This window comes from Cherax quadricarinatus, chromosome 73, assembly GCF_038502225.1.
Source record: "Cherax quadricarinatus isolate ZL_2023a chromosome 73, ASM3850222v1, whole genome shotgun sequence".
Classification (NCBI taxonomy): Eukaryota; Metazoa; Arthropoda; class Malacostraca; order Decapoda; family Parastacidae; genus Cherax; species Cherax quadricarinatus.
Genome location: NC_091364.1, coordinates 3,770,662 through 3,793,340, shown reverse-complemented (window position 1 = coordinate 3,793,340; position 22,679 = coordinate 3,770,662). Strand labels below are relative to the sequence as shown.

The 22,679-nt window shown below is 39.3% G+C and overlaps 1 protein-coding gene and 1 long non-coding RNA gene across 7 annotated transcripts in view; one reads left to right on the top strand and one right to left on the bottom strand.

Moving 5' to 3' along the window:
• LOC128701179 (uncharacterized) overlaps window positions 1-14,033 on the top strand; it is a 185,745-nt gene extending 171,712 nt beyond the window's left edge. The window contains exons 12-14 of one of the 4 annotated variants that reach the window (XR_011394034.1): window positions 225-1,179; window positions 8,612-11,574; window positions 13,919-14,033. Coding sequence is in view for 1 of the 4 variants with exons in the window: in XM_070100552.1 (XP_069956653.1) it covers window positions 225-1,179; window positions 8,612-8,736 (1,080 nt within the window). In the remaining 3 variants the exon portion in view is untranslated. Of the gene's footprint in view, window positions 1-224; window positions 1,180-8,611; window positions 13,861-13,918 lie in introns of those variants that run through there. The other 3 variants (XM_070100552.1, XR_011394035.1, XR_011394036.1) reach the window with 3 other exon arrangements.
• The window catches only part of LOC128701134 (uncharacterized), a 71,067-nt gene continuing 62,356 nt past the window's right edge, over window positions 13,969-22,679 (bottom strand). The window contains exons 5-6 of one of the 3 annotated variants that reach the window (XR_011394038.1): window positions 18,714-18,794; window positions 13,969-18,406 (exon numbers count right to left, since the gene is read on the bottom strand). This is a non-coding gene — a long non-coding RNA (uncharacterized lncRNA). Of the gene's footprint in view, window positions 18,795-22,679 lie in introns of all 3 variants that reach the window. The other 2 variants (XR_011394039.1, XR_011394037.1) reach the window with 2 other exon arrangements.

Sequence of the window (22,679 nt, the reverse complement as noted above, 5' to 3'; positions counted from 1 at the left end):
TTGTTTAGAAATACAATATTTGTATTCTGAATTTGTTTGCAAATGTTATTCATTTGTGTACAGAAATTTTTTATTTAATGGTACTAAATGAAATTAACCCCATGAAATACTTTTATTATTTTACAAATTGTATACGTAGTTATGTATTTTGTGTTTTATATACCTAAACCTGTTTTATGTTAATCCTGATATCCAGTTACTACTAAATACTTCTTTCTGAACAGAGCTGGCCATTGAATAATGAGGAGCCTCCACCTGCTGTACCTGCCAAGACTGCCGCAGCTTACCAGTACTCTGACCCACCGCCACCGCCGCCTCACTCAAACATCCCTAATCTGAACCACCTACCTCCATCCCACCACCCTCTATATATACAACCACCCCCACCCAAACCTGTAGCACCCCAGTCATCTCACATGTTGCAATATTCACAACATCCGTCACACTCCCAGTCAGTCACTGCGTCGTCACCATCCTGCGTGTATCAGATGCCCTCGTCATTGTCTCCCGCACATTACCCTCAGCACCAGTCACTCTCTCATCCTCGAGATCCCCAACACAGATTGCCAGAGCTGGAAGCTGTGCCAAATCAAAGATTTGTATCATTAATTAACCCAGACGAACCTACATCAGTAAATAATGATGCTTCTGCATTAACTCAGAGTAAGGTGGAGGACTCAACTGCAAATGACAGCACTTCCGAAAGTTCTGATGATGAGGGGATTTTTCACAAGTTCTCAGCTAATAATATATTCAAAAAATGGCGCACAAACAATAAGCAGTTAATCTCGCCAATGCCTTCATCCCCCAAATCTGCATTTTCCCCACTTTCATCTAGAGAGCAAAAGGAGGAAAAGGACATCCAGAAAGAGACAAAGGGATTGAGGGAACAAAATAAAGAAGCTGGGATGTCTGTGCCAACATCTCCTAAACCCTTAGTAAAGGCATTTGGAAAATTAAAACTTAACCCAAAATCAGTAGCAGCCAATTTCAAGTCTTATTTGAGTCAACGAGGGGATAAAGTGGATGTTGATAGCAGCGAGAGTGCTGGGGTTCCTCACAATGAAACACCTAGTGATGTCTCAACAAGCTCACCTTGCACTAGCACGCGAGGCATCCAGAAGAGTGCTAGTTCAGGGCCAACCATCACTGCTTTCTCCTTGGTGGCACAAGACTACAGTAAGTTACTCTTTCCACTATCAAACATACATACATACATATTATATATATATATATATATATATATATATATATATATATATATATATATATATATATATATATATATATAAAGGTAGTAGGTTGGTAGACAGCAACCACCCAGGGAAGTACTACCGTCCTGCCAGATGACTGTGAAACAAAAACCTGTAACTGTTTTGCATGATGGTAGGATTGCTGGTTTCTTTTTCTGTCTCATAAACACGCTAAGATAACAGGGATATCTTGCTACTCCTACTTACACTTTGGTCACACTTCACAGACACGCACATGCATATATATATATACATACATCTAGGTTTTTCTCCTTTTTCTAAATAGCTCTTGTTCTTTTTTATTTCTTCTATTGTCCATGGGGAAGTGGAAAAGAATCTTTCCTCCGTAAGCCATGCGTGTCGTATGAGGCGACTAAAATGCCGGGAGCAATGGGCTAGTAACCCCTTCTCCTGTATACAATTACTAAAAAAGAGAAGAAGAAAAACTTTATAAAACTGGGTTGCTTAAATGTGCGTGGATGTAGTGCGGATGACAAGAAACAGATGATTGCTGATGTTATGAATGAAAAGAAGTTGGATGTCCTGGCCCTAAGCGAAACAAAGCTGAAGGGGGTAGGAGAGTTTCAGTGGGGGGAAATAAATGGGATTAAATCTGGAGTATCTGAGAGAGTTAGAGCAAAGGAAGGGGTAGCAGTAATGTTAAATGATCAGTTATGGAAGGAGAAAAGAGAATATGAATGTGTAAATTCAAGAATTATGTGGATTAAAGTAAAGGTTGGATGCGAGAAGTGGGTCATAATAAGCGTGTATGCACCTGGAGAAGAGAGGAATGCAGAGGAGAGAGAGAGATTTTGGGAGATGTTAAGTGAATGTATAGGAGCCTTTGAACCAAGTGAGAGAGTAATTGTGGTAGGGGACTTGAATGCTAAAGTAGGAGAAACTTTTAGAGAGGGTGTGGTAGGTAAGTTTGGGGTGCCAGGTGTAAATGATAATGGGAGCCCTTTGATTGAACTTTGTATAGAAAGGGGTTTAGTTATAGGTAATACATATTTTAAGAAAAAGAGGATAAATAAGTATACACGATATGATGTAGGGCGAAATGACAGTAGTTTGTTGGATTATGTATTGGTAGATAAAAGACTGTTGAGTAGACTTCAGGATGTACATGTTTATAGAGGGGCCACAGATATATCAGATCACTTTCTAGTTGTAGCTACACTGAGAGTAAAAGGTAGATGGGATACAAGGAGAATAGAAGCATCAGGGAAGAGAGAGGTGAAGGTTTATAAACTAAAAGAGGAGGCAGTTAGGGTAAGATATAAACAGCTATTGGAGGATAGATGGGCTAATGAGAGCATAGGCAATGGGGTCGAAGAGGTATGGGGTAGGTTTAAAAATGTAGTGTTAGAGTGTTCAGCAGAAGTTTGTGGTTACAGGAAAGTGGGTGCAGGAGGGAAGAGGAGCGATTGGTGGAATGATGATGTAAAGAGAGTAGTAAGGGAGAAAAAGTTAGCATATGAGAAGTTTTTACAAAGTAGAAGTGATGCAAGGAGGGAAGAGTATATGGAGAAAAAGAGAGAAGTTAAGAGAGTGGTGAAGCAATGTAAAAAGAGAGCAAATGAGAGAGTGGGTGAGATGTTATCAACAAATTTTGTTGAAAATAAGAAAAAGTTTTGGAGTGAGATTAACAAGTTAAGAAAGCCTAGAGAACAAATGGATTTGTCAGTTAAAAATAGGAGAGGAGAGTTATTAAATGGAGAGGTAGAGGTATTGGGAAGATGGAAGGAATATTTTGAGGAATTGTTAAATGTTGATGAAGATAGGGAAGCTGTGATTTCGTGTATAGGGCAAGGAGGAATAACATCTTGTAGGAGTGAGGAAGAGCCAGTTGTGAGTGTGGGGGAAGTTCGTGAGGCAGTAGGTAAAATGAAAGGGGGTAAGGCAGCCGGGATTGATGGGATAAAGATAGAAATGTTAAAAGCAGGTGGGGATATAGTTTTGGAGTGGTTGGTGCAATTATTTAATAAATGTATGGAAGAGGGTAAGGTACCTAGGGATTGGCAGAGAGCATGCATAGTTCCTTTGTATAAAGGCAAAGGGGATAAAAGAGAGTGCAAAAATTATAGGGGGATAAGTCTGTTGAGTGTACCTGGTAAAGTGTATGGTAGAGTTATAATTGAAAGAATTAAGAGTAAGACGGAGAATAGGATAGCAGATGAACAAGGAGGCTTTAGGAAAGGTAGGGGGTGTGTGGACCAGGTGTTTACAGTGAAACATATAAGTGAACAGTATTTAGATAAGGCTAAAGAGGTCTTTGTGGCATTTATGGATTTGGAAAAGGCGTATGACAGGGTGGATAGGGGGGCAATGTGGCAGATGTTGCAAGTGTATGGTGTAGGAGGTAGGTTACTGAAAGCAGTGAAGAGTTTTTACGAGGATAGTGAGGCTCAAGTTAGAGTATGTAGGAAAGAGGGAAATTTTTTCCCAGTAAAAGTAGGCCTTAGACAAGGATGTGTGATGTCACCGTGGTTGTTTAATATATTTATAGATGGGGTTGTAAGAGAAGTAAATGCGAGGGTCTTGGCAAGAGGCGTGGAGTTAAAAGATAAAGAATCACACACAAAGTGGGAGTTGTCACAGCTGCTCTTTGCCGATGACACTGTGCTCTTGGGAGATTCTGAAGAGAAGTTGCAGAGATTGGTGGATGAATTTGGTAGGGTGTGCAAAAGAAGAAAATTAAAGGTGAATACAGGAAAGAGTAAGGTTATGAGGATAACAAAAAGATTAGGTGATGAAAGATTGAATATCAGATTGGAGGGAGAGAGTATGGAGGAGGTGAACGTATTCAGATATTTGGGAGTGGACGTGTCAGCGGATGGGTCTATGAAAGATGAGGTGAATCATAGAATTGATGAGGGAAAAAGAGTGAGTGGTGCACTTAGGAGTCTGTGGAGACAAAGAACTTTGTCCTTGGAGGCAAAGAGGGGAATGTATGAGAGTATAGTTTTACCAACGCTCTTATATGGGTGTGAAGCGTGGGTGATGAATGTTGCAGCGAGGAGAAGGCTGGAGGCAGTGGAGATGTCATGTCTGAGGGCAATGTGTGGTGTGAATATAATGCAGAGAATTCGTAGTTTGGAAGTTAGGAGGAGGTGCGGGATTACCAAAACTGTTGTCCAGAGGGCTGAGGAAGGGTTGTTGAGGTGGTTCGGACATGTAGAGAGAATGGAGCGAAACAGAATGACTTCAAGAGTGTATCAGTCTGTAGTGGAAGGAAGGCGGGGTAGGGGTCGGCCTAGGAAGGGTTGGAGGGAGGGGGTAAAGGAGGTTTTGTGTGCGAGGGGCTTGGACTTCCAGCAGGCATGCGTGAGCGTGTTTGATAGGAGTGAATGGAGACAAATGGTTTTTAATACTTGACGTGCTGTTGGAGTGTGAGCAAAGTAACATTTATGAAGGGATTCAGGGAAACCGGCAGGCCGGACTTGAGTCCTGGAGATGGGAAGTACAGTGCCTGCACTCTGAAGGAGGGGTGTTAATGTTGCAGTTTAAAAACTGTAGTGTAAAGCACCCTTCTGGCAAGACAGTGATGGAGTGAATGATGGTGAAAGTTTTTCTTTTTCGGGCCACCCTGCCTTGGTGGGAATCGGCCGGTGTGATAATAAAAAAAAATATATATATATATATATATATATATATATATATATATATATATATATTAGGTAGTGGGTTGGTAGACAGCAACCGCCCAGGGAGGTACTACCGTCCTGCCAAGTGAGTGTAAAACGGAAGCCTGTAATTGTTTTACACGATGGTAGGATTGCTGGTGTTTTTTCTGTCTCATAAACATGCAAGGTTTCAGGTATGTCTTGCTACTTCTGCTTACACTTAGGTCACACTACACATACATGTACAAGCATATGTATACACACCCCTCTGGGTTTTCTTCTATTTTCTTACTAGCTCTTGTTCTTGTTTATTTCCTCTTATCTCCATGGGGAAGTGGAACAGAATTCTTCCTCCGTAAGCTATGTGTGTTGTAAGAGGCGACTAAAATGCCAGGAGCAAGGGGCTAGTAACCCCTTCTCCTGTATATATTACTAAATGTGAAAGGAGAAACTTTTGTTTTTCCTTTTGGGCCACCCCGCCTTGGTGGGATACGGCCGGTGTGTTGAAAGAAAGAAAGATATATATATATATATATATATATATATAGGGTTGGAAAGAGGGGGTGAAGGAGGTTTTGTGGGCGAGGGGCTTGGACTTCCAGCAAGCGTGCATGAGCGTGTTAGATAGGAGTGAATGGAGACGAATGATACTTGGGACCTGACGATCTGTTGGAGTGTGAGCAGGGTAATATTTAGTGAAGGGATTCAGGGAAACCGGTTATTTTCTTATAGTCGGACTTGAGTCCTGGAAATGGGAAGTACAATGCCTGCACTTTAAAGGAGGGGTTTGGGATATTGGCAGTTTGGAGGGATATGTTGTGTATCTTTATACGTATATGCTTGTTAGGTAAGACACATATGCACATCAAAATGGTATACAATACCGACAGGTTGTTAGGTAAGACACATATGCAACAGTTAGACAACTTTATTCCGAAACGTTTCGCCTACACAGTAGGCTTCTTCAGTCGAATACAGAAAGTAGGCAGGAACAGTAGAGATGTGAAGACGATGTAATCAGTCCATCACCCTTAAAGTCGTAGAATTTGAGGTTGTCAGTCCCTCGGCCTGGAGAAGTTCAGTTCCATAGTCAGGAACTATCAGATAGTTCCTGACTATGGAACTGAACTTCTCCAGGCCGAGGGACTGACAACCTCAAATTCTACGACTTTAAGGGTGATGGACTGATTACATCGTCTTCACATCTCTACTGTTCCTGCCTACTTTCTGTATTCGACTGAAGAAGCCTACTGTGTAGGCGAAACGTTTCGGAATAAAGTTGTCTAACTGTTGCATATGTGTCTTACCTAACAACCTGTCGGTATTGTATACCATTTTGATGTGCATATGTGTCTTACCTAACAACCTGTCGGTATTTTATACCATTTTAACGTATATGCTTCTAAACTGTTGTATTCTGAGCACCTCTGCAAAAGCAGTGATAATGTGTGAGTGTGGTGAAAGTGTTGAATGATGATGAAAGTATTTTCTTTTTGGGGATTTTCTTTCTTTTTTGGGTCACCCTGCCTCGGTGGGAGACGACCAACTTGTTGAAAAAAATTATATATATATATATATATATATATATATATATATATATATATATATATATATATATATATATATATATATATATATATATATATATATATATATATATATATTTATATATAATGTATGTATATTTAAATTAGGCATTAGGTTCAAAGGTAAGTGTATGAGTAATTGAGAAAGTTTTTGTATGGATTATTTGGATTAATTATATTGACTATTAATAGTTTTAGAGAAGGACATATAGGATGTAGATAGTTAACACTAATTTTTTAGGCAAATATTTTATTTCTAAGTAGGTAATATGTAGAATTATTTACTGTAGCTGATAGGTGATAAGTTTAAAAATTTAGACAAAAAATGTTGCAATGTTGTATAAAAGAATATTATTATTATTATAATCATAAAACGCTGAACTCTTACGGGTCATACAGCGCTGCATATAAAAGAATAGGTAACCAAGGACTGGCAGAGAGAACTTGCTCTTCCTTTATATAAAAACATTTAAGATTGGCAAGTGAATAAGTTGGTTAAATATTGTACATAAGAAAATTTAAAATATATGGCAGAAATATGATTGAATGTGACTGGAAAAACCAAATATGATGTAATCAAAGGACAAGACTATGGAATAGTTTTTTAGACATGATATAGCTTTATACAAAGTTAAATCAGTTAGTAAAAGCTTGGCTACAATATTTTTCCTCTGTGTTGGCAATATGCCATTTAAATTCATGATTGTGATTAAGATGGATTAAGATGGGAATGTATGAGAGTATAGTTTTACCAACGCTCTTATATGGGTGTGAAGCGTGGGTGATGAATGTTGCAGCGAGGAGAAGGCTGGAGGCAGTGGAGATGTCATGTCTGAGGGCAATGTGTGGTGTGAATATAATGCAGAGAATTCGTAGTTTGGAAGTTAGGAGGAGGTGCGGGATTACCAAAACTGTTGTCCAGAGGGCTGAGGAAGGGTTGTTGAGGTGGTTCGGACATGTAGAGAGAATGGAGCGAAACAGAATAACTTCAAGAGTGTATCAGTCTGTAGTGGAAGGAAGGCGGGGTAGGGGTCGGCCTAGGAAGGGTTGGAGAGAGGGGGTAAAGGAGGTTTTGTGTGCGAGGGGCTTGGACTTCCAGCAGGCATGCGTGAGCGTGTTTGATAGGAGTGAATGGAGACAAATGGTTTTTAATACTTGACGTGCTGTTGGAGTGTGAGCAAAGTAACATTTATGAAGGGATTCAGGGAAACCGGCAGGCCGGACTTGAGTCCTGGAGATGGGAAGTACAGTGCCTGCACTCTGAAGGAGGGGTGTTAATGTTGCAGTTTAAAAACTGTAGTGTAAATCACCCTTCTGGCAAGACAGTGATGGAGTGAATGATGGTGAAAGTTTTTCTTTTTCGGGCCACCCTGCCTTGGTGGGAATCGGCCAGTGTGATGATATGATATGATAATTGTGGTTAGAAAGGACCAAATATCAAACCATGGAATGGGTGGGGTTTGATCCATGGCAAGTACTCTCTTGCCATGGGGTTCAAATTCTGTGGTTTGTTTGCAATAGTGTTAATAAGATTTCCTGGACCAAATATTATTGCAGAAGAACAAAGCAGATTTAGAAAGCTAAGGGGATGTGTGAATCAAGTGTTTGTATTGCATTTATTATACTGTATTATACTCACAGAAAATATTAGACTTTTGAGTCATTCATTATTGTACTCACCTTTTCATAAATCTTAGTACTGATCAAAAATTTTGATGGCATTTTTGTCAGTGTCATGTAAGAAGCAGGGTAGGCTCCATAATGGAGCCTTGTGGGCTTCACTGAAATCATTATTATTCCAATTAAGACTTTTTCTGTTTTTCAACCATTGTTTTAATCATTTCCAAATTTTTGCTATTGATAATATATACTTGCTTTGTCAGAATCAGTTTTTAATAGGGCACTTTATCAAAAGCTTTTTTCCAAGTAAATACAGTGGACCCTCACCTAACGATATTAATTGGTACCCGAGAATGAATATCGTTAGGCGAGTTTTTTAGCGTTAGCCGAGCCAAAATGTTAGCGTTAAAATGTATCGTTAGGCGAATTTAACGTTATGCGATGTGTTCGTTAGGCGAGGGTCCACTGTATATGTAAATAAATTTAACAATGAGCGTTCATTTCTAATTGTAATTTTTATTTCTAGAATTTCCCACTCCAATACCAAAGAAGCCAGCTGGCCCACGTGACATGCCAGCTCACATGAGGGGCTCCACCCCAACCAACTCTCAAGTCCGGGTAAAAGACCGTCCACGGCAGCAGTACTTGTAGCAGCAGTCTAGTTGCTCGAGTCACAAGAGATTCAAATATTTCGACGTTTCAGAGTATCTGGAGACATTTTTTTTAGATATTTCAATTTTTAGCTAAAATATTTAGATTATCATACTTTTAATTGAACATGCTGATAATTTAATTTTTTTGGACTATTTCTTGCTTACCACTAAAATTTAAATATTTTGATTCACATTGCCAAGTCATGGCTGATATTCTGGTACCTATAATAAGGTTGAAATGAGTCACCTGTAGAGAAGAAATCTCTGTATATTTTTTGTCCGGATTTTGAGTTATTCAGTCAGCTAAGGGTGCAGCTTCCAGCAAATCATCACATATAGGTCTGATGGCTCCTGGTTCTTACTCAGACTGCAGATCTACTCCAAGTGGAGAGACGTTTTAGTCTTGGTTGTAGTAGAAAGACTTTAGCTCTTCTTTGATATTTTTATCAATTATAAATTTTCACTGTTGTAAGTGAATCATAGAGAACAAGACTTCAGCAAAATGAATGGAGTCTGGGATTTAGTGGAGCAAGCACTGGTTTTGGTTTTGAAACATCCGACTGTTTACACACTCCAAGAGTTAATTATTGCTGAAATGTATACCTACATGCATATAGAGCATCCATAAAAGAGCTGTGACTAATATTTGAGATGTACAACACAGTTTTTACCTGTTCATTGAAATGCCCTTAATCTTTCTCAAAGGACAAAATCATTTTGTACATAGCAACAAATGGTAGGGCTTTCAGAGCCTTTTATATAAATATATATAGAAAAGTAATCACAAGGTCTCATGACACATGGAGGCTTGTAAAACCATCTATTAATGGGTAAGAGGGGCCAAAGATTTTCAGATTACTGAGAGTTTGTCATCAGAACCAAATTAGGCACAGTAAAATCCTTCACTTGCAAACACGTTGAGAATTTTCTGTATTGTGTATATTATACCACTGTGTATAATAATATATTATTATACACAGTGTATAATAATATATTATTATACACAGTTCAGGAGGTCCCCAATGTGTTCGTAAGTTGAAGACTTAGTGCATTGGTAAATAAGTTGTGGATCACTTAGTTGTCAGAAACTTCTCAGAGTGAGAGAAGAATAAAGAAAATGGAAGTATTTGTGGTACTGGTAACTAGTAAAAACAAATTTGGTATACACAATGCCTGCACTGATGGAGGGGTGGAGATATGTTGTAGTTCTTGAACTGTAGTGCCAGCATGCCTCTGGCAAGACAGTGATGGAGTGAGCGATGATGAAAGTGTTTCTTCTTTTTCGGGTCACCCTGCCTCCATGGAAAACGATCAGTGTATTAATAAAAAATAAAAAAATAACTTAAAAGAGACCACTGAAAACCTGAGCTATTTTTGAGATGTGTGTTATGAGCTCCATCTTATTGCAATACTTTCAATAATAACAAAAAATATTTGGAGACAGAAATAATGTTTGCAGTATCATTCACTACTCGTGCATGTTTCTAATGTAAATCCAGTAGTTGCTGGTGGCTATATCATCAGAAAAACTAAAATTTTCTCTATATATTTGATGATTGTGTAAGAGAAATTTTTAATTGAGCAGTTTTTTCTTTGTAGTCACCAGTGCCACATTCACTGTTCTTTTTCTGCCTTTGTTATGCGAGGTGCCCTTGCCTCAGTAAGTAACTCCAAGAACTTATTTACATGCAGTAATTTGGTATTGAAGATGCTCTCTCGGTAGATTGGACAGTTTCTGTCATGCTCTTACTATTTATAGCTGGCGTTAGAAGTGCACGCACACAATTTTTTTCCTCTCCCTCTCCATCTATATCAATCGCCTGTACATCTAAGAATCTTGAACTTATGACGTTGTATTGTACAGTATAAACTCCCTTCCCCTTTTTTTTAAGACACGATTCCCTAAGTTTTCTCGTTCAATAATCCCTTAATATTCATTGCTGCTTCTACTACTGGTATACAAACCATTAACTGGAAGTGCCTTGATGCTGAAAGACTCTTGATCCAAGGAATTGGAGTATCCTTTCCCTGTATTGGATCAAGCCTGATTGATGCTTATTACCCCCAACACTGTATGACCCCTATGAATTTAGCAATTTCCCATGATTTATTATTACAGTATACGAAGGATGGAATATTTTTGTGAATAGCCCTTGAAAAGGGAGCCTTTGAGGGTTATTAGTGGTGAGAGGGGTGAGTAAGAGAGCAAAAGGGAGAAAGGGCAAAAAGAGAGGGAGAGGGGGGGGCAAGGGATAGATGCAAGTAAAATACAGGGGACAAGAGGAAATTAAAATGAGTGATATAAGACAATTACATGGTAGGCTAGGCCTTACTAATTCCTAACTAGCTTAGTACCACCTCTATGGACAAGCAGCAGAAAATATCTTAAAAAGACGAAACTCACATCAGAGTTAGGAAGGATATACTAGCATTTGTTTATTAAAAAGAGTTGTAAATAATTGTGACACTGCCCTGTACCATCTACCAAGCCATTACTTTGAGATGCGTTAAATAATTATAGCATTAAATAATTATAATTGTAAATATACTTGTAAGAAAGTGCTACGAATATCAAAATGGCATACAATACCGACAAGTTGGTAAGTAAGACACATAGACAGCATTTAGGCATCTTCAGTTGCATACAGAAAGTAGGCAGGAGCAGTAGAGATGTGAAGATGTAATTAGTCCATCACTACTGCTCCTGTCTACTTTCTGTACTCAATTGAAGAAGACTATTGTGTAGGCAAAATGTTTCAGAATAAAGATGCCTGAATGTTTCCTATGTGTCTTACTTACTAAGAAAGCACAATCATGAATGGCTCGTATAGCTTGGGTAGTATTACAAAAAAAGTAATTTTTAAAAGAAGATGATATGGTAAGATTTACTCCTTTTGTAATAAAGAGTTCGGGATACATAAATACACACATTAATATAAATTAATCTTTAATATATAAAAATCAACTATCTTTGGTCTAGAGGTATTTGAACTATGATATAATAATAATATGTACATGTTACTATAATAAATTATAATCAGCATTTTACTAAAATAATACATAATTCATAACCCTACACAGGGTACAACTCTTGACACTACTGTGTCACTATATATATATATATCTCTATGCTAAAATAATAAATTAAGTAACATTTAAAATATATTACAATCAACTGCTTCTCACGACACGAGACCAGTCACACGACACTATTCAGTGTACACTACAACCAGGCCATCTTCAGTGTCCCACGACACCCTTTTCATCTCAGTGTTCCACTACGGTCCTGTGCATATCTCAGTGTTCCACTCCATCATACGTTCCTAAGTGTCACACTACGGTCCTGGCCCAGTTCAGTGTAACACTCCAACCTTTTCTTCATGTAATGTCCCACCAAACAGCATCTGATGATTCCGGCCCACAGTTGATCAACGTAGACGGTGAGTCCACAGACATCACCGGTAGTCCAGTAAATCCTCTCCAAAGGCGGTTGACACACCGCTAGCCAAACACCATACTGCAAGCTCACTGAATGCGGCCGTCAAATAACTGAGGCCAACAGACTCAGTGAGCTGCGGTGAGCGGTTCTTCTAACGCCAGTAGATAGGTACGATTCGGTGGTCAGGTACCTACTGCATAGACGTGTACCCTGAGGAGTTCAGGTACTTAATGTTGAAGCCAGTAGACGTGTACCCTTAGGTGTGCAGGTACCTACTGCTTAGGTGCGTATCCTGAGGCGCTCAGGTACATACTGTTACTAAAGCCAGTAGACTGTACCCTTAGATGGTCAGGTACCTACTGCTTAGATGTGCACCGTGAGGCACTCAGGAACTTACTGCTCTAAGGCCGGCTCAGCAGTCCCCACATTGGGTTTGATGAAGTACCCAGTGGTACTGCCGGCCGGCAGGTTAACTATTTAACCGCTAGTTTGGCAGGGGGCCGCAACACCCCCACCACAAAAGGACCGAAACACAAAGATCAATGTAATATGTATCCCGAACCGTCATCCCGGATATGACCATCCAGAAATCATTCTAGATAATCATTATCATCCCGGACAGGCCACTCATATATTACAAAAAAGTAATTTTTAAATGAAGGAGAGAGATGTTAAGATTTACTCCTTTTGTAATAAAGAGTTCGGGATACATAAATACACACATTAATATAAATTAATCTTTAATATATAAAAATCAACTATCTTTGGTCTAGAGGTATTTGAACTATGATATAATAATAATATGTACATGTTACTATAATAAATTATAATCAGCATTTTACTAAAATAATACATAATTCATAACCCTACACAGGGTACAACTCTTGACACTACTGTGTCACTATATATATATATATCTCTATGCTAAAATAATAAATTAAGTAACATTTAAAATATATTACAATCAACTGCTTCTCACGACACGAGACCAGTCACACGACACTATTCAGTGTACACTACAACCAGGCCATCTTCAGTGTCCCACGACACCCTTTTCATCTCAGTGTTCCACTACGGTCCTGTGCATATCTCAGTGTTCCACTCCATCATACGTTCCTAAGTGTCACACTACGGTCCTGGCCCAGTTCAGTGTAACACTCCAACCTTTTCTTCATGTAATGTCCCACCAAACAGCATCTGATGATTCCGGCCCACAGTTGATCAACGTAGACGGTGAGTCCACAGACATCACCGGTAGTCCAGTAAATCCTCTCCAAAGGCGGTTGACACACCGCTAGCCAAACACCATACTGCAAGCTCACTGAATGCGGCCGTCAAATAACTGAGGCCAACAGACTCAGTGAGCTGCGGTGAGCGGTTCTTCTAACGCCAGTAGATAGGTACGATTCGGTGGTCAGGTACCTACTGCATAGACGTGTACCCTGAGGAGTTCAGGTACTTAATGTTGAAGCCAGTAGACGTGTACCCTTAGGTGTGCAGGTACCTACTGCTTAGGTGCGTATCCTGAGGCGCTCAGGTACATACTGTTACTAAAGCCAGTAGACTGTACCCTTAGGTGGTCAGGTACCTACTGCTTAGATGTGCACCGTGAGGCACTCAGGAACTTACTGCTCTAAGGCCGGCTCAGCAGTCCCCACATTGGGTTTGATGAAGTACCCAGTGGTACTGCCGGCCGGCAGGTTAACTATTTAACCGCTAGTTTGGCAGGGGGCCGCAACAGGTAGTGTTAGTAAAAATTAGTGGGAATGATTAGGACATGCCTAATATGGGTAAATAGGCTTTTTTTTTTTTTTTTTTTTTTAATAGCACTACTTAAGGACAAGCCTTATGGAAAGAGGGTGTATTAATTTGAGTGAAGTCTTGTCAGGTTAAGGAGTAAGTGATTATAAGTTTTATTAAAGAATTACTTTCTCTTGCTTCCTTTTCTGTTTATAGTGAATAATATGACAGCTGAGGAGGAGATAGAGATAGAGATAGATAGATAGATTTGCTCAACTACCTGATCTTTTTCTCTTGTAAGTAACATGACACTTAGGGAGGGTAGTGAGAATTTGCCTCACATCCACCCTCCTGTCCCTGCACTCTCATAATTAATGTGACAGCTGTGGAGTCCACAGAAAACTTTGTGCCACTAACTCACCTGCTCAACTACCTGTTCGTATGATTACCATGATCATTAGAGAGGGGAACGAGATCTTTCCTGTCGCTTGTATTGGATACCACTGCTTGCCTTCCACTGCCCTCCCACCTTCCTGGTTTCACTCGCCCTACCTCTACCTTCTCATTTCCTTCCTTCCTTCTCTCCGTCACACGATGCAGTACAGAGACGAGTTAGAAAGAACTATTTCTTGCTTACCTGCCCTGCCTGTCTGCCACCCATCCTTCCAACCTGCTCTCCTGGGAAGCCACACTAACACCTAGGAATGCCTCTCCAGTGAATATTAAGGGATGTCTATAGTGTATAAAAATGCATAGCCCATAAATGTGTGTGTGTGGCCTTAACATAATTTTTTATAATTTGTGTGATACCTTTATAATAGAATTCTATTCACCATGTAATAATTTACTCATATCACTTTTATATATAATTTCCTGCACTTCAGATACTCAAGAGTCCCACCAAACCTTTAAATTTTATGAAGATGTTAACTTAACATCACATTATGAACATGTTAAGTTAACATCAGAATACAAAGATGTTAACTCAACATCAGATTATGAAGATGTTAACTTAACATCAGATTACGAAGGTGTTAACTCGACGTCGGATTAAACCTTAACTATGACTCATCACCTGTGCAGTGTTCACTGAGGTGCTTCAGCTTTGGTTGTCACAGCGATTATTTTTCTTGACTAGCAAGTTGTTAGTGATCATCTCACTTTGAAGTGATAATTTTCGTTTCTTTTATTATGCATTTCATATGCTGGTACGTACATATTTAAATCTCACTACGTTGTTGAAGATATATACATATAATAATTATAAATTATTGTGTAAGTAACATGATCTGCAGATTAAAAGTTTATAGGATTTATCAGTACACTGTTTGTTGCATTTATCACTTAGTCAAGTTTGTTAATACATGCGAGACAATTTATTGGGAAAAAGATAGCGTATTTTTATGAATGCAAATTTTCAGTAAATACTGCCATACAAAAAATGTTCATTAAAGAAATACATTTAAAAATCTGCCAATACAGTCAGTGAAATATTCATGCACAGATAACTGATGTGTGCAGAAATTGATCAAAGGCAGACTAGAGTGTGCCATAGTTGTGACTCCTGCCTTGTGATGTGTAATAGATAGATAGTACATAGCTTTTAGAGCACTCTCTTGTATATAGCTACTTTGTTGATATATATTTAATGTGCATTTTAGATGTAAAGATGTTTTTGAGATGTATATTAATAGACAATTTTTTTGCATTTCCCTCCGAGGCTTTTATTATTGGTAATTTTGACAATCACACTGTGCCTGGCTATTCAGACCAAATAGAAGATGGTTAATCTACATTAAGGGTGTGTTTCATTTGCAGATAGTGCTAACATTAACCAGTGTTCACATCACTTGAATATCCTCCTGTGAAGCATATTTTCTCCCCTTGATCTCCTTCAGTGTACAGGGTGGTGCATGAAAAAGCTGCTTGAATGTAACAGGCTGGTGTCCTGTATTGTTGGTATTTTATAGTATGCACTTCTTGGACCACCCTGTCTACAAACAAGAGTCTAACCACAGGGGTTTACCTTTCTCAGAGATTACCGATTGTACTTGTGATGTGTCGTTTCATATTAATTACTGTATACGTAAATATAACTTAGTTAATAAGTTGCGAAAACAAAAATAATACGGTCTCTGGCAGACCTATTTTACAGATTTGTTTAATTATAGTACCGGGCTACAACTGTGTGTAAAAAAAAAAATATTCTAAAACAATTAAAATTTGTAAATCTTCGTTCTATTTAATCATTTGTTTAAATAATCTCAGTTGGTCTGGAACTGAATCTACAATCATGCCATCTATTCAGTAATCCCAGGGGATAGTCATATGCATGGGTCATTCATACATATTACCGACATGAGAAAAATTGTTGTGATTATTTACTCTTATTTAAAATGCCTTGCATTATATTTTATAACATAAACCCTCTTGCTTTAGCTTTTTAATTTTAATAACTGTTTTATTTCAATTTGGTAAAATATTTGTAAACTGTGAGATGGTAAGCATAAATGTTATATTCACTGGGAAGTGTTCAACCCATAGGGGTAATACAATGCCAGAGGAATGGGAGACGATTGGCTCAAGAACCCTTCACTAACTTTAACCCCCTTCTCTCTTGAGGTTAGTGTATACAGTATAGCCTGTAAGTTACTGAAAAGCTAAATGCATGTTTATTCACAAATAAGTCATACTTAGAAGAGGAACTTGGTGATGTTTTGGTGATCCTGGACCATTTTAAAGTTACAACTGCTGGCAAAAAAGTAGAGGCCAGACAACTATGTGGGGAGGTGGTAGTAGTAGGGAAGTAGTACTGCTGGTAGTCGTAATAGTAATGGTAGTATTACAGTTATTCTTATTACAATCATAACTAAGCGCTAAACCCACTAGGGTCATACAGAAGTAATGGTAGTAGTAGTAGTAGTAAAAGGATTAGTTGAACAAAAGAACAAGAGGAGCACTACAGGGGATGAGATGCACCCTGGGCAGGACTAGTGATAAAGTAACAAGAGTAAACTACACTCTGCCTCTCAAAGGAGAACAACTGCAGCAGGCCAAATAGCCCAAGCTAGGAAAAGAGAAAAAAAGTAAGAAAGAGGAATGTCAAAAGACAGGAAAGGCAAAGAAAAGGCAGAATCGATCAAAACATGAGATTCCTCTCCTGATCACGAGTTATATGTGAACTGTTCCAGCCACGGTACTGACTATATATTCTTAGTGTTTGTGTTTATTTACTCTATTGTATGTCTTAGATTGATTGCACAGGTAATTCTATCATGACAAAACTATTCATCAGAGATAGTATGAGTACTTATTTAGTGTAGGGAAGAAAGAGTATTGTCTTCTAGTTGCACATTTAATTTCTGTGTATACCTGGAGTATACCTGGAGGGGGGTTTCAGGGGTCAATGCCCCTGCAGCTCTGTCCATGACCAGCCCAGGTGTATAGTATAATGTGCCATATTTTAGGAAATTTCTTGGCTGATGTTCAGCTTGCTTGTTATTTTGTGAGACTAAGTGAATAACTTTTATATCAGTGCTGAAGAAATATTTTTGTATAACTTTTATAATATTTATATATATAGGTAAATAACGAATTACTGTAAAACTCGACACTGTCATATATAGAATAGCAATATGAAGAAACACAATTTTATATATCTGCAAATCTTACTGTTATCCAAGATGTAAGTAGGAATAATATGGAATCATTTTTGTGGTTGTTTTTAATATAGAGGTACAAATTTTCTAATCCAGGACCCTTGAAGTGAAGTCTCTCGATAACAGACATTTAAACATATTTATTGGGACTACAGAAGTGAATGACTTGTATGAATATACTGCTTTTGGGAATATAATGGCAATAATTATTTAATTTGAAATTGAATAGAGTGAAATTCACAATCAAAATCGTGACTTATAGGCAAAAGACGTATATGCATTGATCAGTAAATAACAAAAAGGCACAATACTGTGACTAGAACAATACAAAAATAACCCGCACATAAGAGAGAGGAGCTTAGGATGATGTTTCAGTCCGACTTGGATCATTTACAAAGTCACATTGTGACTTTGTAAATGGTTCAAGTCAGACCTAAACATCGTCCTAAGCTCCTCTCTCCTATGTGTGGGTTATTTATGCATTGATCAAGACATTTAGTAAGGAAGCATTTCACCACATGTGGCTTCTGCAGTCCTAATACAGAGATGACAAGGTAATGAGCATATATAATAGATGAGTCTTGATATAAGGGAACCACATTTGAGGGTCTGTACTTCTATTATTGAAGTGTGTGATGTATATATGTATTCAAGTGTGAGAATTACAACTAGAGAAACTGGTAAATGTAGTCTTCTAGCTTATGCCAAATTTTAAATATACATTTGACAGTAATCAGGTTGATTAATGACTATACATTGTGTATATTGGTCAGATTAATCTAGATTTTTTTTTCTAATGAACCGGCCTTATCCCACTGAGGCAGGGTGACCTAAAAAGAAAAAAAAAAAAATTCTTTATAAATCTAGAAATATGAATAGTATATTATATGTTGACTTTGACACCTAATTTATACAAACATCTGCCTAATTCTTATATACCTTACAATACCTGCACATATATTTCATTTATAATGACTACTTCATTTATTTTAGGTAAATGTTTAATTGAACTTGTATAATAGCATCTTGCAGTAATGTATATATCAAAGGAAATATAAACATCTGTTAAATATACAGAATAAATATAAACAAAAAATAAATTTAGTTAAGGTTAAAATTTCGTTAACATGTAAATACCTGTGAACAGTTTCAAGAGTCCTCCACTCTCCAAGCTCAACCTGAGACAAGACTGCATTGTTGACTGCTTGTTCAACCAGGCTGTTGGTGCAAGTGAACAACAGCGCTACATGCATCCTTTAATAATAAATCGCTGCAATTCCTCAATAAAACTGACCACAATATAAGGGACTGATAATAATGGACAAAATCCACTGGTAAATTATACTTTTAACTTCTTTATTTTCAGTATCCATTGCAATAAAACTGTAAAGTGTGTGCACAGTACTAGATTAGGTTTAGGGTGTGTAAGTGTTGTTTTTTAACAACATCCTGGTTTAATGGACCCTTCGGAAAACTATTTATGTGATGTTTGAACATCCTTATGCTCTATAAGTTTTATCATGTATTTGTAGAAATAAAGGTGGTTATTATGCAATCTGAGAGATATATTATAGCCCAGTTAGGTCTGCTCATGCTGACCAGGTTTAAGAATAAGGGCCAGACGAAAGATTTAACCATTTATGATGGAGCAGACTTCATTAAACACTACAGCAGTCTTTCTGGTCCTTGCTAACATTAGTCTATTTGTCTACAGCAAAAATGCATACAAAGTTCTGCTGAGTGCTATTAGATAACTACAATTTTTCCATGTGCTAATGACCTTGGTTGGCCCAGACATACTTGTATTCCATTTATTCTATGAAGGGGTTCACATTGTCCACATGCAGACCACTTCCCTGAATGATGTACACACTACACTGATGTGCAATGATGTGCAATCTACACTGTAGGCTGTATTTAACAACTCTTCCTAGTATGGTTTAACGACATGTTCAACTCAGTTGCCAGTTATTCTAGTAAAGTTATTTGTTCATTCCATGCATGGTAGGTGGTGCTTTCTGAACACCACAAAATTTATTATCAACTTCTCTGAGTTCCCTCTGGTAGTCTTTTGAACATGCCATAAGTAAACTAATACAGCAGTCTAACTGGTTTAGAAGTATCAAAACTGCTGATGTATTGGACATCTGGCAAAGTATATCTGCCCAGAAACAAATTTCATAGGTTTATATTTCACTGAAGGCTTCCTATTTGTTCATTCTGCCCTTCCACCTAGTATTTTCCTGAATCATCCATCCTTCCTCAGCACATTTCTTCCATTTCAGCTACTGCCACTATCAATTTACCCAACCCCTTTCCTGGAACGGTACTTTCTCCATCACAGATACTGAGAAGATTGGTAATTTAGTTGTTTATTTACATGCCTCCACCCCTTCCTTCCTTTGTAGATCTTCTTTATAAACCAAATGTAATCTCTCAGACATCGATATTCCCTAGGGTACTTGCTGCTGTCATCATCAGCTCTGTGTTATACTGCTCAGCAGCGAAACACTGACGAGTGTTGCACGAGATCAAGATATCTCTGCAGTATCTGTTTCTGACCCACTTTCCTCCATTGATTCATCACAGTTTTCCAAATTTTCAGCTTCATACAATTGTCCCCTGTAACTATCTTTGCTGCTGAATCCAGACATTACAGATCCCCTATGTTTATTGCCGTCCTTTATTCCAGTCTTCATTTTCCTTTTATTTTACCTTAAAATATTATTATTATTATACAGTATTCACATAAAAGTGCTAAATCCTTATACATTAGTAAAGCAGTGGAAAAAACAGTGAATCCGTACTTGAAAATTGGGGCTTTTTATCACATTCATGAGGTGGAGTGCTAAACCCACAGACTTCATACAGTATCTAGAAATTGGGGAACCGTTTTAAATGTTGATTTCAGCTTTTTTCTCTGCATTTGTCTATGATAACTTAGACTACATAACTCTGTTGTTCTTCCTGTCTCTGGCTATGTTTCTTATGCTCTATACCTCTTCAAGGGGGGCTCCTTGGCGTGGTGAAGAGGCTCTTGGTCTGAGGAATTAGACCTATCGGTCTTCTTCCTCAGACCGAACCTAATTACCCCCCAATCTCCCCTCCCCTATCCCATCCTCCCCATCCTCCCCTTTTTCCTTTCCTCCTCCTCCTCCCCACTCCTCCCTTTTGCCCTTCCTCTTTTTGTCCTTTGGGATTTCTCCCACAGGCGCGCTAGTTCCTAGGTAGGAGAAAGGACACCGGGGTCCATCCCATTCCGTTGAGGTTTCTTGGCGGTGGCGTAGTTTGCCGTGGAATCTGGATTGCCTAGGGATGTCCCGATCCCTCTCCGGTATCCCGGAGTAGCTTTGGGTGTCTTTTGGGCGACGGGTGTAGCTCTGGAAGCCACCTTTCGGATTCCGGGGGTGGTGGCTGAAGGAGGTATGCTTTGTGGCGGATATCCGGCCGCCCTCTCTTTTGTCCACCGAGGTAGCTCGGCAGATGTGAGGTTGCTATCCCAGATTGCTGGTTTACTGGCATGAAGGGTAGGGTATGGCACGGGTTCCATGCTGCATCTGCGCTACTAGCGGTGTCGAGTCCTCTTGGGCGCGGAGGGAGATTTCTGGCCCTTTCATCCCTCCTAGGAACTATCCCTCCCCGGTCCCCCCTTTTTTTTTCTTTTTTTTATTTTTATTTTCTTTTCTTCTTTCTTTTTTTTTTCTTAAAAACAAAAAGAAAGAAGTAACCTAACCATGGCAGCCCTAGTCCATGAACCTGGTACCCCCGGGCCCCTTCTTGATACCGCACCCCGTTCTGACCCCGCCTCGTCTTTGGACCACTCTTCAGACATTCCTCATGCCTCTGTACCTATTGCCGGTGCTGTTTCCTCACCCGCTTCAGGTACTGAGGCCTCGACTGACTCCTTCGATTTATCAGACCTTCGCTCTCCTCTGACTATGCTTCCGGCCTCTCCCTCTACGGTGCGGCAATTTTCAAATCGCCGACCCGTTCCACGTCGGACCAACTCTGGTCCCACGCCTAAACGTCAACGACAATTACCTGCTGATGATACTTCTCCACCTTCACCTTCTCGTTCTTCTCAGAAACGATCGACACGTCCTTCACTACCTTTCCACGCTCAGTTTCAGACTGAACAGTGGACTAAATTCTTCACTTTACGACCAACTTCCTCTACTGCCTATCTTTCTGACCATAGTATTGGCAAGGCACTCCTACGCCATGTTGGTAAAGATATTTCTTTTCATGCTCTTAAGAGCGGTACGCGCATCATTACCGTACAGAATGCTACCCAGGCTCGTGAGCTCTCTCGTCTTACCCATATAGATACTGTTCCTGTCACCCTTGAAAAACATCATTCCCTCAATTCTTGTAGTGGTACCGTTATTCTGCCCCATACCATAGTTCAACAAAATTTCCAGACATGTGGCACCGACATTCTAGAACAGCTGGAACTCCAAGATCTCCCAATCCTCAAGGTAGACACTTACGTTCTTCCTGCCCGTGGGCGGAGACGATACCCTAGCAATGTGGCTCGTTTAACTTTTGACAGCCGAGAACTCCCATCCTCCGTTTATATAGCAGGACATCGGTTACAAGTTCGAAAGGTGATCCCTACACCACAACAGTGTAGAAATTGCTGGCGATTTGGCCATCCAGCGAAATATTGCAGATCTATCGCCGAATGCCCAGTCTGTGGTGCCGATGACCATTCTAATACGTCTTGCAATCGATCTCCCTCTTGCCTTAACTGTCATGAGGCTCACCCTTCGTACTCTCGCCGTTGTCAGGTCTATTTAAACGAGCGGGAAATCCGTTACCTCAAAGAGACAGAAGGTCTCCCTTATGCCATGGCAGTTTCTCATCTCCGCCTCCAAGGGAGACTCCCACGTGTTTCTTATTCCCGTGTTTCAAAACGTCCCCCCACTTCTGGTATCCCATCTTCTACACCCACCTCTGTGGTTACCTCTCCCATAATCACTCCTGTATCTAATCCTTTTGCTGTCCTCGGCTCAGACGTCCCTACTTCAACGCCTCAGTCTAATCTCGCTTCTTCGAGTTCTCTCTTACAAGCCTCAGTATCGACGAGACCTCGTACGACAC